The sequence below is a fragment of the Anthonomus grandis genome, chromosome 4, assembly GCF_022605725.1.
Source record: "Anthonomus grandis grandis chromosome 4, icAntGran1.3, whole genome shotgun sequence".
NCBI classification, from domain to species: domain Eukaryota; kingdom Metazoa; phylum Arthropoda; class Insecta; order Coleoptera; family Curculionidae; genus Anthonomus; species Anthonomus grandis.
The window spans coordinates 16,573,659-16,587,830 of NC_065549.1; the positions used below are offsets into that span (position 1 = coordinate 16,573,659).

General features: G+C 32.4%; 1 protein-coding gene across 1 annotated transcript in view; it reads left to right on the forward strand.

Moving 5' to 3' along the window:
* The window catches only part of LOC126735579 (uncharacterized), a 260,073-nt gene extending 246,530 nt beyond the window's left edge, over positions 1-13,543 (forward strand). Inside the window, exons 6-7 of the mRNA XM_050439609.1 lie at positions 3,258-3,481; positions 13,247-13,543. Coding sequence (XP_050295566.1) covers positions 3,258-3,481; positions 13,247-13,406 — 384 coding nt within the window. The 3' untranslated portion in view covers positions 13,407-13,543. The remainder of the gene's footprint in view (positions 1-3,257; positions 3,482-13,246) is intronic.
* Positions 13,544-14,172: the final 629 nt, after the last annotated feature.

The following is a 14,172-nucleotide window of genomic DNA, read 5'->3' on the forward strand; positions in this document are numbered from 1 at the left end:
CCATCTTGGATACCAAGGTAGAGCTGGCAAATGACTGTAAACAATGGTACCAGAAAATGATAGAACTTGCTCCTGGTGAAAACTATAAGCCAATATAAATATTGACTATATATGTCAAAAGTTAAAGGAAATTTTGAAACACTAGTCAAAGTTTCTCAATCTGAGAACTTCATGCACAAGCAAGATTGACCCAATCCACTTGAACTTAAAAACCATGTTAAACGTATTCGAGAGAACCCTGTCCAATATTAAGGTAAAGGTATTAAGCAAAGTTTGCGATCTTATCGAGGCCATAAGACCTGAATGTTGTCACTTCTATGAAGTCTATTAGCTTACATCCAGCAGAAGCGGAGAAACTTCACTGGAAAAAGTACTGGATACCAAGAACTGCGTATACCAAATCCTCTATATGTATGGAGAGTCATAGATAGGTGAGGTAGAGAGACTTGTTCAGGTCACAAATAGCAGAACATGTTTGGTCCAATGGCCACATCAGACATTGGATGAAAACAAAAATTGTGTGCAAAGAGCAACATTGGAAGAAAAGAAAATTCTTGCAAGTAACTCCTATCATGAAAAACCAAAGATCTTCAGCCAGACCAGTGTTGATTTCAACACATGAAGGACACTGCATAATCCAATGCAATTTACAGATGAACAGATGTCACATCTCTAGTAGATAAATAGACCTGTATAATAGTTATTGCTGTTAGCCTAATAACGGCTCGAGATATTTCCCAAAAAAAACGTCATGCTAAATATAAAATAAAAACATAAAGAGAATAAAAGTTAAGAAATTAGATTTTACTATCAATCAATAAGTACATGGTTTACCCTCCGTGCCACAGAGAAAAGAAGATTTTATGAAACATGTATGAGGAGAAGAAACCTAAGCTGCGAAACTTCTTCATAAGGCGTTATTTAATATTTTAGTATTTTTAATTTTTTTAAACTTTATTAACAATACAAGCAATAATCACTCATAAAAAAATAAACTTTCAAAAAGATTGTCGTTTTTGACAGACAAATTGAAGACAATCAAAAATATCTATAGTTTCCATAATTTCAACTCTTAATTAGGGCTGTAAATACAGTGAGTTATCTACACTCTTTTACCAGGATTGTCCCGATTTGAAGATCTTTATTTTATTTATTTACACTCCTTTAAAACATCCATATTAGTATTTATATTAAAAGAGTGCTTATATCACATTTTTTTATTCGTGTGTTACTTCTTCTTCTTTCAACATTTTGTTTTGAAGTAGTAAACAATTAGTCCTGTCAGTAAAAAACAACACAAATGTTTAATATAATGTACTTTACAAACCAGCAAAGAATTTAATACTATTTATCAACGAACAGACACGCTGTTCTATAATCATGGGGTAAGAATTTTATACCTTGTGGCACACTTAACTTAATATAACTTGGTCTTGGTCTTGGATCAAAATCCTCTGGTATATATTATAACTTATAATATATAGTATAAATAATTATTGAAAAAGGACCTGCGATAAATTTAAAGAAGCCCATGTTAAGAATGAAGATATGTTATGAATGCTGATAATGTGTCCGTTTGCCAAAGCCAAATGTGAAATAGTATAAGATCTAACATTCTATTGGAAGCATAGTCTATAGCTGATTATACATATCTGGCAAATTTCTTACTTAAGTGCCAAAATGCCCACTAACATACAGGGATATTATTTAACGTTGCATTAACATGACATACATTTTTAGTAGGTTCGTTGTGTAGTTAGTAGAGTAAGTAGAAGAAACGCTATTAATCTCTTTTAAACTTGACTCAGTATTTCAAGTTAGTATACTGATTTTGACATCCAAGACCTTTGTTTGCCGGACCGGTATACTAACAGGCTTTAGATGAGAAAATGAAGCAGGACTATTAATTTTGGATCAGAAATTTATGAACGATACTTTTTATAATATTTAAGCATTTTTGCGATTATATTATCAAAATCAGCTTCTTGAAGAAAAATTTTTTTCAGTTGATAGTGAGTTGTTAAGTACAGAATACTTGAAGGCAATTAGAGAGGTTGACGTATTGCTTTTATATAGTCCGCATACTTGTTTTTCCTAATATATTCCCATTGTATACATGTTTAGTGTCTATTGCTTATTTAGTATTTTTGTCAATGTCCTGATTTAAAGTTTTAGAATTTCTAGGTTTTATTAAGATATATTTTAATAGTATATTTAGAGCCGTCTGATTGGTTTTTATTCAGACATATTTCTATGAAACATTCATAGAGAAATTCAGATTTTACTTCAACCCAGATGACTTGGGAGTCCAGTAGGCGCTCGACCTGGCTCACTTTTGCGCCATACTGAGTCTGCATCATCGTCGTCATTATGATTCGTATCATTATAACGACTCATCGTAACGATATCCTTTCCTGCAAATTGTTGTTAATTCCTATCAACTGCTGCGTTTACTTACAATATTCTAGTTACCTTTTCAATAGTAGACCCTCAACTACTATTCCCACATACCAGATTCTCTAATCGTTTAGAGGCTATTAAGAGCATATACCCTGACTGATATGGTCTTCTAAATACGTATTTCACGAATGTAATTGTAATCTGCAATAAAAAAACTTGACGTGATTTCGATATAACTGTAACAATTTAGTAAAAGTGATCGTGAACATGGATGCATTGAATATTTCTGGCTTGTTGTTGACTGAAAGCCAAAGTCAGTAAATTCAATACTATTAATAGATCAAGCGCCTTATTAAACTTCTCCGTTTCTCATTTTTCTGTTTCAATTTCCTATAGTTTTAGAAAGTTTCAGTTTGAGAAAGCAAAAAGAGTATGACCTTAATAATAATCCAATTTTTTACGCAGATGATGCAGTATTCCTCCCCGAAAACACGCAAAACCTTTTATGTTAAATAATCTGAACATACTTGGTTTGGAATAAAGTCTGACACTCAATCTTAAGAAGACTAAATACAGAATATGTTACTAACCAAATGTAGAGATAACATAGGAGGGAAAAAAATTTAAAAAAATCTGTAAGAGTTTTCATTCATGAAATAGGCCTCTTTTGTCAAAATAATAATGATTTAAATTTGAATTCTGAACCTAATATTAACAACCGATTATCTGATCGATTCTCTAAAAAATCCTACTTCTGATTTTAAATTTTTCAAATATTTCAAATTATAACTTTGTTAACATTCTTAAAGAATCTCCCCTTAGAATTTTTTATAAAACTTTCTCTTTTTCTCACATAGGTAGAGTGCAGCGACGGCTCGATCGGGTACGGGCGTCGACGCAAGAGGGCGATCTCCTCCCTGCCTCCAGATCCGAACAAAATTTTCGAAATCACCATCACGTCTTTCATTAAAGTCAACTATGACGACGAAGCCGAAAACTTCGAAGAGGTCGTGAAAAATCAGAAGAAGATATATAATAATAAAAAACTGATCGTCGGCAACCAGATGACTGACGAAGTTAGGTAAGAACTTTTTTGCCAGTGTTATATCTGAAAACTTTCAATTTTCTTTATTGATTGGGTATAACTTGGTACAAACGGTCCAAGATTAGCTTTAAATGAGTAAGATAAGAATATACTTTATTGTTAAGAAATATAAAGTTATCTATCAACAAAACAGGCTAATTATAAACTAAATTAACTAATTGTAATTATACCCCAAATCAAAACTAAATTAAAACATGTAAAAGTTCGAAGCATAATTAGATACAATACATTTAAAAGACAGTTTACCGAATAAAATTTGGTAAAGTACAATAACACTTTTAAATTGAAAAAAAAAGGAAAAAACAAATAGATAAGTACAAACATATATATGTATATAAAGATTCCTCCAATAAAAGAGTTTTTAATTTTGCTCTAAATTACCTGACGGAGACAACACATCTGATATTCTCAGGAATATGATTAAATATTTTCCTTCCTTCGTATATAACTGATTTGTGAGTAAGAGCACTTTTCGGTATTGGTAAGGGAACAGAAATACTTATCTGGTTTGGAGGTTGGCCCTATTGTTATTATCGGATTTATCAGTCTTAAAGTGCAATCTACAGGACTCTCTCTAGTGAACATTTGCCATGAAACGAATTGCTTTTTTTTTAAAGTAGGGTATTTTGAATAAATATTAGCTAGTTGAACCCCAAAAAGCGATACCATACCTGAGATGGGATTCAAAAAAAAATACATGACTCTAACCATTTCAACACCCAACTGCAACCTTACACACCTAACTGAAAAACATGCCGAAGAAAGTTTTTTGCTTAATTTGCAAATATCGTTTTCAAAACGCAGTTAGCAGTCAATGGGAACTCCCAAAAATTTTGTTACAGTTTTATTGTCAAGAGGATTATCCCTAAGTTTAATATTTTTTATATCACATTTAAAACTTAGTATATTAGATTTGCCAACATTAAAAATAAGGTGGTTTGCGTTACACCACTTTTTAATTCTTGTGACGTCTTCCAAGATTATTGTTTCAAGAGTGTTTGGATTTTTGAGATGCCATATGACCGATGTGTCATCCGCAAAGAGGATAATTTCACCCAGGATACTTGAAAGACCGAAATGGTTAATATACATTAAAAATAACAGGAAGGTACGCCGCAATTAATTCCAGAAGATGAAGACATTGAACCAGACACCAAAACAGATTGGCTACGAAAACCTAAGTAAAACTTAAACCATGACAAGACACACCCTCTAAAGCGCTTTAGCTTCGAAAGCCTTTGACAGATCACAAAACACTGCCGCTACAGCCATAAGTCTTTCAGTATACCTTACCCAGAAAAGAAAAAATCGCGTCATGAGTACTTTTAGAGGATTGGATATTGCTTGGGTGTTATGAGTTTATATTTCGTTAAATATTTTCACCTGCGCTTTATTACCACCTTCTCAATAACCTTCGAAAATGTAGGTGGTAGGGAAATTGGTCTGTAATTTGCAGGCTTACTTGTAGCTCCACCCTTGTAAAACGACATAACAGTCGACGATATAAGACAATCGAGAAAATTGCCTGTCTCAAAAGAACCATTGATCGACGAGCACAATGAGATACGCGGATCCATGTGGTAGTTTCGTTAACATATCCGCCGTAATCTCGTCATTGCCGCATAATTTTTTATTTTTTACATTATTGAGAGCGTCTAATAACTCCCGCGACTCAACATTTTCAAAATGAAAAAAATTTGGAACAAATATACCAGACATAAACTCTAAGGGATTCGTATCTGACAAAATGTTACTGGCCATGTTGCTAGCCACGTTAAAATAGAAAGCATTTAAAGTATTCCCATCAACTTCCATCTCTTTTGCTTGTTATGTCTTATCATTATGTCGAAACTCATTTATGATGCTCCAGCTCTCTTTTTGTAAGCTTTTCGATGTATGCATCGCAAAGATGCATACATCGTAGTTTTGTAGTAACGCTGTTTTGCAAGTTCAATTAGTTTTTTGTATAGATTTCTAAACTAATTGCAGTATGCAATGAACCACTTAACTTTAAAAAACTTTCGCATATAATTAAGGCCTCATAAATTTGCTGCCGATTTTAATGAAATGACCTAGCGAAAGCCAGAGTTTCATATTTTTCTTTTTACTTTTTATCCATCTTAATGGAAACGCACGGCTAAACGTATCTACCAGAACTCCTCGTTGAAAAGCTGTATTAGGATCAGAAGATCGATTTACATTATTCCAATTTATATTTTGGCATAAAGTCTGAAATTCGTTAAACAATTTTTGATTAAAGATTCTTCCTGGCAGACGCCGAGATTTTTTATGAGGAGACTTAAGAATAAAACGAAAGACCACAACCTCGTGATCAGATCTTCCTGAATTGCATACCGAACACACAACTTTCTCAATCAATGGTTGACGCAGTGCTATCAGTGATTCTTGTAGGTGAATCCACATGCATTACTAATCCTTAAGCTGCTAGCATATTCTTGAGCATTGCAGAGTATATCTGGTTTTCATTAAAAAATCAATATTAAAGTCATCTGCAATAACCATTTTAGCCTTAGAAGGAATTTCGCACAGTATAGTATCAAGTATCGTAGAGCATTTTTCAAATATAAGCCATAAAATAAAAAAAAATATTTAACATATTTATTTTATAATTTACGATTTAATTTCTTATAAGGAAAATATTTAAATAGTTAAAGTGATAGCAATACAAAGCCTTTTGTGAAAACACGCCTTTTCAGAATTTCTAAATATCAATTTTCGAACAGGAAATGAAATTGCAGGTCCGCTCGGGTAAAACCTGACTCGCTCTCTAATTGGATTAATTAGTTTGCACAATTAGGCGCCTTACTACTCCAATACACCGACATATGGTCTTTTCAGAAAATTTATAGGTGTTTATTGATTCCTTTCGGCACATTGGATATATACATTTATAGTTATTTCTTAACGTTTTAATTTATAACTCTAGAATTAGTTCTGGACATTTTGTAAATACAATCGTTAAACTTCATACAAATATTGACATTCAGGGCGATTTCGTAGAAAGTAGAATATGAGCTTCAACAAAGTAATCTCTTGTTCTTCTTTGATTATATAATTGTTGTAATAAAGACTAATAATAATAACAATAACATTAAAGAACTCCCTGAGCTGATAAATATTATCGAATTGCCAAAGATTTACCGAAGATTTAATTTAACAAAAGATTTACCAATCTTTATACTAATTCTACAAAGAAGATAAATATTCCTAGCTGCAGTATGTAAGTATAAAAATAATAGAGAAGGAGAAGAAGAAAAAAAGGAAGATATTTGACTCCGCAAAATCATTCCAGTAGATAATTTTTGCACTGACTACTTTTCGCTTTTAAGTCGGAGATTTTTTCTTGAACGTATGTTATCTATTTCTTCCAGCTATATTATTAACACCCTTGTATTATTCACATAAGTTATATTCCTTCTTTAAATGTTCAATGATTTTTTCATTATCTTTATGCTTGCACAACACCTCCCCTGTTATTTCAAACCCTAGTAAGGAGCTACCGAAGTTGCAATGCCCAGCTATGAGTTGCATTCCTTTTGTTGTCAGATGTAGCTGGTCCCTATCTACTATCGTACATTTTCTACCTTTATCACTTCCCATCCATTCCCGCCCCCATTCCCTTTATGCTCTTTTATATGTTTTATTTAATTCGCTTTATTCATCAGTTCTCCTTCTCTCTTATTTGCTAAAGCTTTTCTCTCATGTGAGTCATATGGCTCACTGTTCCTTTATTAATTGTTTTTTATACAATTTTACGCACTTCTCAATATCCGCTCTCCTTCCTAGTTTTGAAAACGAAAGCAGACTGGATACTCAGCTAGAATAGATATCGCTCCGTTTATAGAAGAACGTCATAACCCAAAAATTAATATTTGTCAAAATAGCGGTTTAAAGATTAATATTTTTTTACTCTTTTGTAACAATTTAACCGTGCAGATAAATTAAATGCTTTTATTATGATTTTAGACCTCAAAGTATAGTGGTTAACAAGTGACATGAGATTTACACTTAAATTGAGAAATTTATGATTTATGAACACTTGTGTCTTTCTTCTTCAAAAAAAAGCATAATTAAATTTTTTTTTAACTTTATCGTCATATATCATATTGTGACTTTGTTTAAGAAAAATATTTAAACTTTTTTAATATTGTGACGCTGAAATAAGTTTGAAATATAAAACAGTCTTTGTCTTTTTTTGTATTAAGGAAGTACAAAACTTGTAATAAGGATACAAACAGTAAATAGCAGTTATTATAGTAAAAATCCGCATAACATGATGGAATGCCTGCATCATTTACTAAATCTTAAAGTCTGACCGCTTATATTCACTAATTTTTATTTTAGACTTGTATGCAGGTTTAAGAATTGCTTTGATCGTCATTTCCGAAAATTCTTCCTGAGAATACGACGTTTTATAAAAAACTGTAAGTGGATCATTTTTTTCAATTTTAAGAATTAATTATTCTGTCCAACGAAATTTCCAATTCTTCCATTAAAATGTTTTAAATCAAAAAAATCCTTAAAACTTAACTCCTTTACTTGAAAAGGCTTACCACTTTTTTTTGCAGTTCGAATTAAAGTTTTGTACTCGTTCGGTAAATATATTGGGCTTGATTTTAAGTAGCGCTTTACTTGCCGTTCTATTACGGAATGTGCACAATCCCCCTCATGTTGCGTATGTCCCGTTACAAGGAATATATGGCATATGGATCTACTATTAGGATATTTACTTTTTACTTGTTTTTTTGCTGGCCAGCGCAACGTTCTTCCACAAAATTAGGTCCAAATGAGCAGTCTCTCTTGCGAATTAAGTAAAAACTGTCCTTCTTCCGCATAACCGAATAACCGATCAGTTAATCTGATGAAGTGTAAAACGACACTTGTGCCATCTGTCGGTAATGTTATGAAGTGCAAGTTCTTTCACATAAATAATAGGTTAGATTATGAATTGTTTTTATAATTTATCTACAAAATGCAGTTTTTTTAAATATGACGTTCTTCTATAAACGAAGCGATATGTTTCTGGAATGTAAAGTTATGTTAATTTGGGTACAATGTACTTTTAGTTTAACATAGAAGGACATGCTAGCGCCGAATTTCCGCAAGTGCACTCTAGAAAGTTGTATTAAAGGTGACTGCGAGCTAATAATGTAATATTAAACCAAAATATTATAGGTATATTACAACAGTATGTCACAAATACGTAACAATGTAACGAAAAAGAATACGTAAAAACTTCTTAGCTATAAGGATTTTATTATTTATTTTAAAAGCCAGTTATTACAAAAATAAAATATATTGTACAAGATAATAAGAAAAAATTACTAAATTTAAGTAACAATAGATACTAATCATTAATAGAAAGCAAATTGCTCCTAGGCATTGTTTGTTTTCTAAATTTAAGCGAAGCAATCTGTAATTAATTTTATTCATTTTATATTTGATATTTTTAAATCACAACTTAAAATTATTAAATACTATACATATACAATATAGGTACATATACAGATGGGAGAAATTTCGTTTCCCCAACGAATTATAAATAAAATTCTTAAAAGCGTAGACACCAACAAAGCTTCTGGACCCGATGGAATTCCAGCCCTAATACTAAAAGGTTGTGCAGACGCATTGACTCCTCCCTTATGTAGACTGTTCACGGCATCGTATAAGTAGGGCCAATTTCCAACAAGCTGGAAAACTGCTCGAGTGCAAGCTGTACCCAAAAAGGATAAGAAGACGATGCCCTCCAATTACCTTCCGATTGCACTAGTTCCAGTAATATCGAAGATTATGGAGAAAGCAGTCAACCAACAACTGTTAAGATATCTGGAATCATCTGGACTAATCAGCGATCATTAATACGGCTTCCGAAAGCTTAGATCCACTGGCGATCTTCTGACCCACGTCACACACTTGTGGACGGAGGCCATGGAGAAGCACGGCGAGTCTCGCTCAGTCGCTCTTGACATTTCCAAGGCATTTGACAGAGTGTAGCATGAGGGACAGAACCAAGCTCTCCTCAATCGGCATATAAAACTCATTATTGAATTGAATCAAAAGTTTTCTTGAACAACGAATAATCCAAGTAGCCGTCGATGGATACCTCTTCGACAAATTTAACATTAACGCTGGAGTCCCTCAAGGATGCATTCTATCCCCCACCCTTTTCTTGGTATATATCAACGATTTGCTAGGAACCACTGTCAATCCAATCTACAGCTTTGCGGACGATAGCACACTTATTTCCACATTTAAGTCCGCCAAACCAACGACAGTCGCAAGTTCTCAGAATCTTAGGCAGCAACAAGTAGCTTCAACCAACAACGATATTAGAGCAATCTTGGAGTGGGGCGATAACAATTTGGTCAATTTTAACGCTCAAGAACGTTAATTGTTTTGTTTCCCTACAATTGGCACAACTGAAATTTGTCAGAGTGACCAATATCGAAAGGACACAATCATGAAAAATGGCGGCCCCCCTAGTAGTGGTCATTTTCTTTTCATTGAATTGGCAGTCCAGGTGTATTTATTAAGTTCGTGGTACCATTGCGTGCCAATTCACAAGTAAATTTCACTCAAATGTCAAATTCAGGTTGCAATGCAACAAGCAGTAATCTCCTTGTAATAGAGTTGATTAACATCTGAGCAACATTACGATATTATATTGACGGTACATAAATATTTTGGGATTGATTAAATCTGCCATACTGACATATCTGTAACTTGCCATCTATGTAACATTCTAAGATTGCTTCGTAACAGGTTTAGTACATTCCCTGTCTGTTGATTACAAGTTAATAACAAAAAGAGTATATCGCAAAATATTACGTTATGTAACTTGTTAACTGGATAAATATAGAATTGGAAAAGCTAATCAATTCTGAAAAATCTAACAGGAAGACCACCAGGTTAGGTTTTATCAAATATGCCTAATATAAACACAGATGGTAACGACTCTATATATCTTGTAATCCCCAATGTTACTTAGTCTCGATGTGGTATTGTTGCTCACCAAAGTGACTAGGAGAATCTCTGCTGTAGATACAGTCCAATTTTCAGTCTTTTTCGGGTATGCCTAATAAGTTATTTTGTATAAAATTTCCATTTCTACAAACACATCAAAATAGCTATAGATCATTGTCCTTATTTATTAGCAAATTTCTTTTTGAAACATTTTAAAAAGAATGCATTGGCTAGAATTTTGCAAGTAGATAATATATTATTGACTTGCAAATATAGAATTAATAATCTCGATCATTTATTGGACCATCTGGAAGCACCAACATTTACACCATAAGATAAGGAAGATATTATCAAATAAAATTCTTGGATGGTTTAGATGGAGAGACGAAGTGAAAGCTCTTTAGTTCCCACAATATTATAAAAGACCTATACTCATGGATCTACCAATTATCAATCACTAGGATACTCCTCAAACATACTACCGCAATTCGTACAATCACAACCACAACTAGTAAACAAGAAGAAGTACCTCAGAGGGAAGAAAGAGTAACTTAGAAAAACGCTTTGTCATATCTGAGATTAATAAGGCAATAAGGTTTAAGACCTATGCAGGATTAGAATTATACCCGACCAAATGAGAAAAGCTAAACTAAATTAAACTAGCCAAGATCAGAAAACCCATCTTTAAACTACCAAGGAAAATTTATGTAGTCACAGGTCGACTGCGGATTATTATAGATACTTTAATTTTAAAAGAAAAAAAGAATAACTGTAGCAATAATCCAATCTTTAAAGCCTACACTGCTTTGATAGCTTTTCTATGGGTATGAACCCTTTAAAAAATTATTGACTCACTTAAATAGTTTAAAGAAATTAAAACGACCAAAGACGATTGATATCCACGACGTCCTTTAAGGTCAAAAATGGTCGGAAACCTTAAATAGTCTATGTTTCACGATCATCGACTGAGCATCTGAGAGCTTGCTAGAATGATATAATTTTACAAACATAATATTATCAATTATTTAATATGCACAAGTTTTATGCAAAACTGTATGTGTTATTTTATGTTTGTGGGTAAGATTATTAAATGGTAGTAGTCGTCGTTTTTTTATTTACGACGTTGAAATGAAGAGGGAATCTGGACATTCGGAGAGCCAAGGCTCGCCGATGCAAAAAACTGCCAGAACAAGCAAATCTAATTTCGCAGAAAAGATAATTGTCCTTTCCGACATTCGTTTCATTATCTACACACACTGTCCGTAAGAATAAAATAGTCAAGAGGTTCTGATGGTTATAGCAACGTGTGAAAAGATGAAGAACTGAATTATGGAAGACCTGAACCTAAAATCTTTACCAAAACAATACACCAGCTCATCCTGCCTTCTCTGGAAAAGACTCCCTGACAATATACTATATCAGTGTATTGGAACATCTACCGATATTGCCCCTTGTCACTTTCCTATTTCTCAAGGTTAACTTAGTATTGAAAGAGACAATATTTAAAAGTATGGAAGTGGAGGAAATGTAAAAGCGACATAAGTTCTCAAATAGCTGACAGAAGAGAACGTCTAACACTCGTTGCCTCCTCAATTGTGTTGATTATACGCCAGATATGTCTTTTGGGTTACTTATTTGTATATGCACCGGTAAGATGCAGATCGTTCGAAAGAAACGACTGAGTTTACTTTTTACAAGTATCGACGAGGTTTTTTTTATAATGAGGTGTTTTACTGAATGTACAAAGAGCATTAATATAGGAAGCTAACGCTGGTACAGGATGTAACATTTAAGATTTACACAATCTTCAACTGTCGGGGTGTAGCCAAAATGAAAATACCTAAATTAAATTAAAAATTTGCTTCATAACCACTCTTTGAATAACTACCTTCCGGAATGCCACAGAACCTGGCAATCCGAACCAACTCTCCCCTCAGAGCAGGAAACCGACTATAGCCTTACTCATTTACATCTTTTAAACGAAAGAGAACGGTTTATGGCTGAACCATTTCCTGCTTAACTGCAGTATTGTGGAGAAAATTATTCCACATAAAAACATTTGTGTGAAAATCTAACCTAACCTAACTCAACCAAACCAAAAAAAAAACGAATATATTCTGGGCTCTCGTCCATTCACACTACGATCATTATCTACGTTATCAATGTATTCTGTGCTACATTGGCACTAAGTTTTAAAATAAAAATTTAGTTTTATCACGTTTTGGTGATAAAACTAAAGTTCATAATCTAAGCTGATTTAATTCAATGGTATACAGGGTATCAATTTAAAAACGTACCAGCCTCTATATTTCGACCCTTATAAAAAATATTTTTAAGGGAGACATTTTATCAATGTTTGAAGACAAATAGAGGAAAATATTATTATATTTAAGAAACTCAGAACGTAAATAGAATCATTTATCATTTATACTTTACAGATTTATATTTTAAGATTAAATTAGAAACTATGGCCTAACAAGAGAAACCACTTACGCATTATTATTCGTGAATAGGATCATTTATTTTTTAAGATTCTTTAGCATTACTTGTCATAAAATCATGCTGTATTATTTAATAATTAGCATACATATTTATCACGTATTTGTATATAAAATCGGTATGTTATTTATTAATTATATATTAATTTTGGCATAACTTAAAGGGTTACGATGGTAATTTCTTTATAAAATGTTTGATTAATTTATCATAAGAACATACAATTTTTTAGGCATAATTTCATTTGAATTTTCTTTTTAGGATATTCAAGGATGATGAAGGTGAACCCCGTTTAATCCAGGAAGTAAAAGAGGAACAAAGATACACCTCGGTGAAAGGGGACAGCTCCTCGTCGACCCCCATATTCTTATATAGCCCAATTTTATTAGTTTTATTAGCACTAAATCACATTATTTTGTAAATTTTTAGCTGTCCTAACAGAAGATTTTGACAGAACGAATAAATCTTTTAAACGAGAACTAACATTTAGTAAAAAATAAAAGATTTTTATAACAGCTCATACGAGCAGACATATAAAAACCCCATTTTTTTATTGATTAAAAAAAAATTATCCCGCGAAAAATTGTTTCGACAGCTTTAACAAATGACAGATTTCCAACTGATATTAAAGCGGTAAAAATGTGAAAATCGTAAAGCTTTGCATCCAAAATATTGTCGGTCACGGTTATAAAATATTTAAAACCTGTTCAAAGAATTTCAATTTAACAGTTGACGCATTTTTATTGAATGTTTTTAGAGCGTATTTTATGCGAACATTTTATTTAGAAAGCTGTGAAATATTTCCCGTTAAAAACGATGATTTTGTGAATAAGGGATTTGGAAAAAAATATTCACAAGTCATAAATATTTATTATAGATATAAATAGCCTAAACGTAATTTTGTTAAAGCATTAATCATTTTATTTCCTTGATTTACAATAATAGGTTAGAAATATTTAAACCTATGATAAAATAATAAAAATTCCTATTATTCACAAAATTCACAATAAAATAAATTGTAATCAACGCAAATTAAACAAACAGCCCTCGATAGTATGTTTTCATAGAATAATAAATTTAATTAATAAAATTGAAAAAACAAAAAAAATATATGCTATTGCGGAGCCAGAGTGAATTATTAATTTTCCAGCAGACAAAATATCTCGTGCGTGTTTTGTGTAAATATA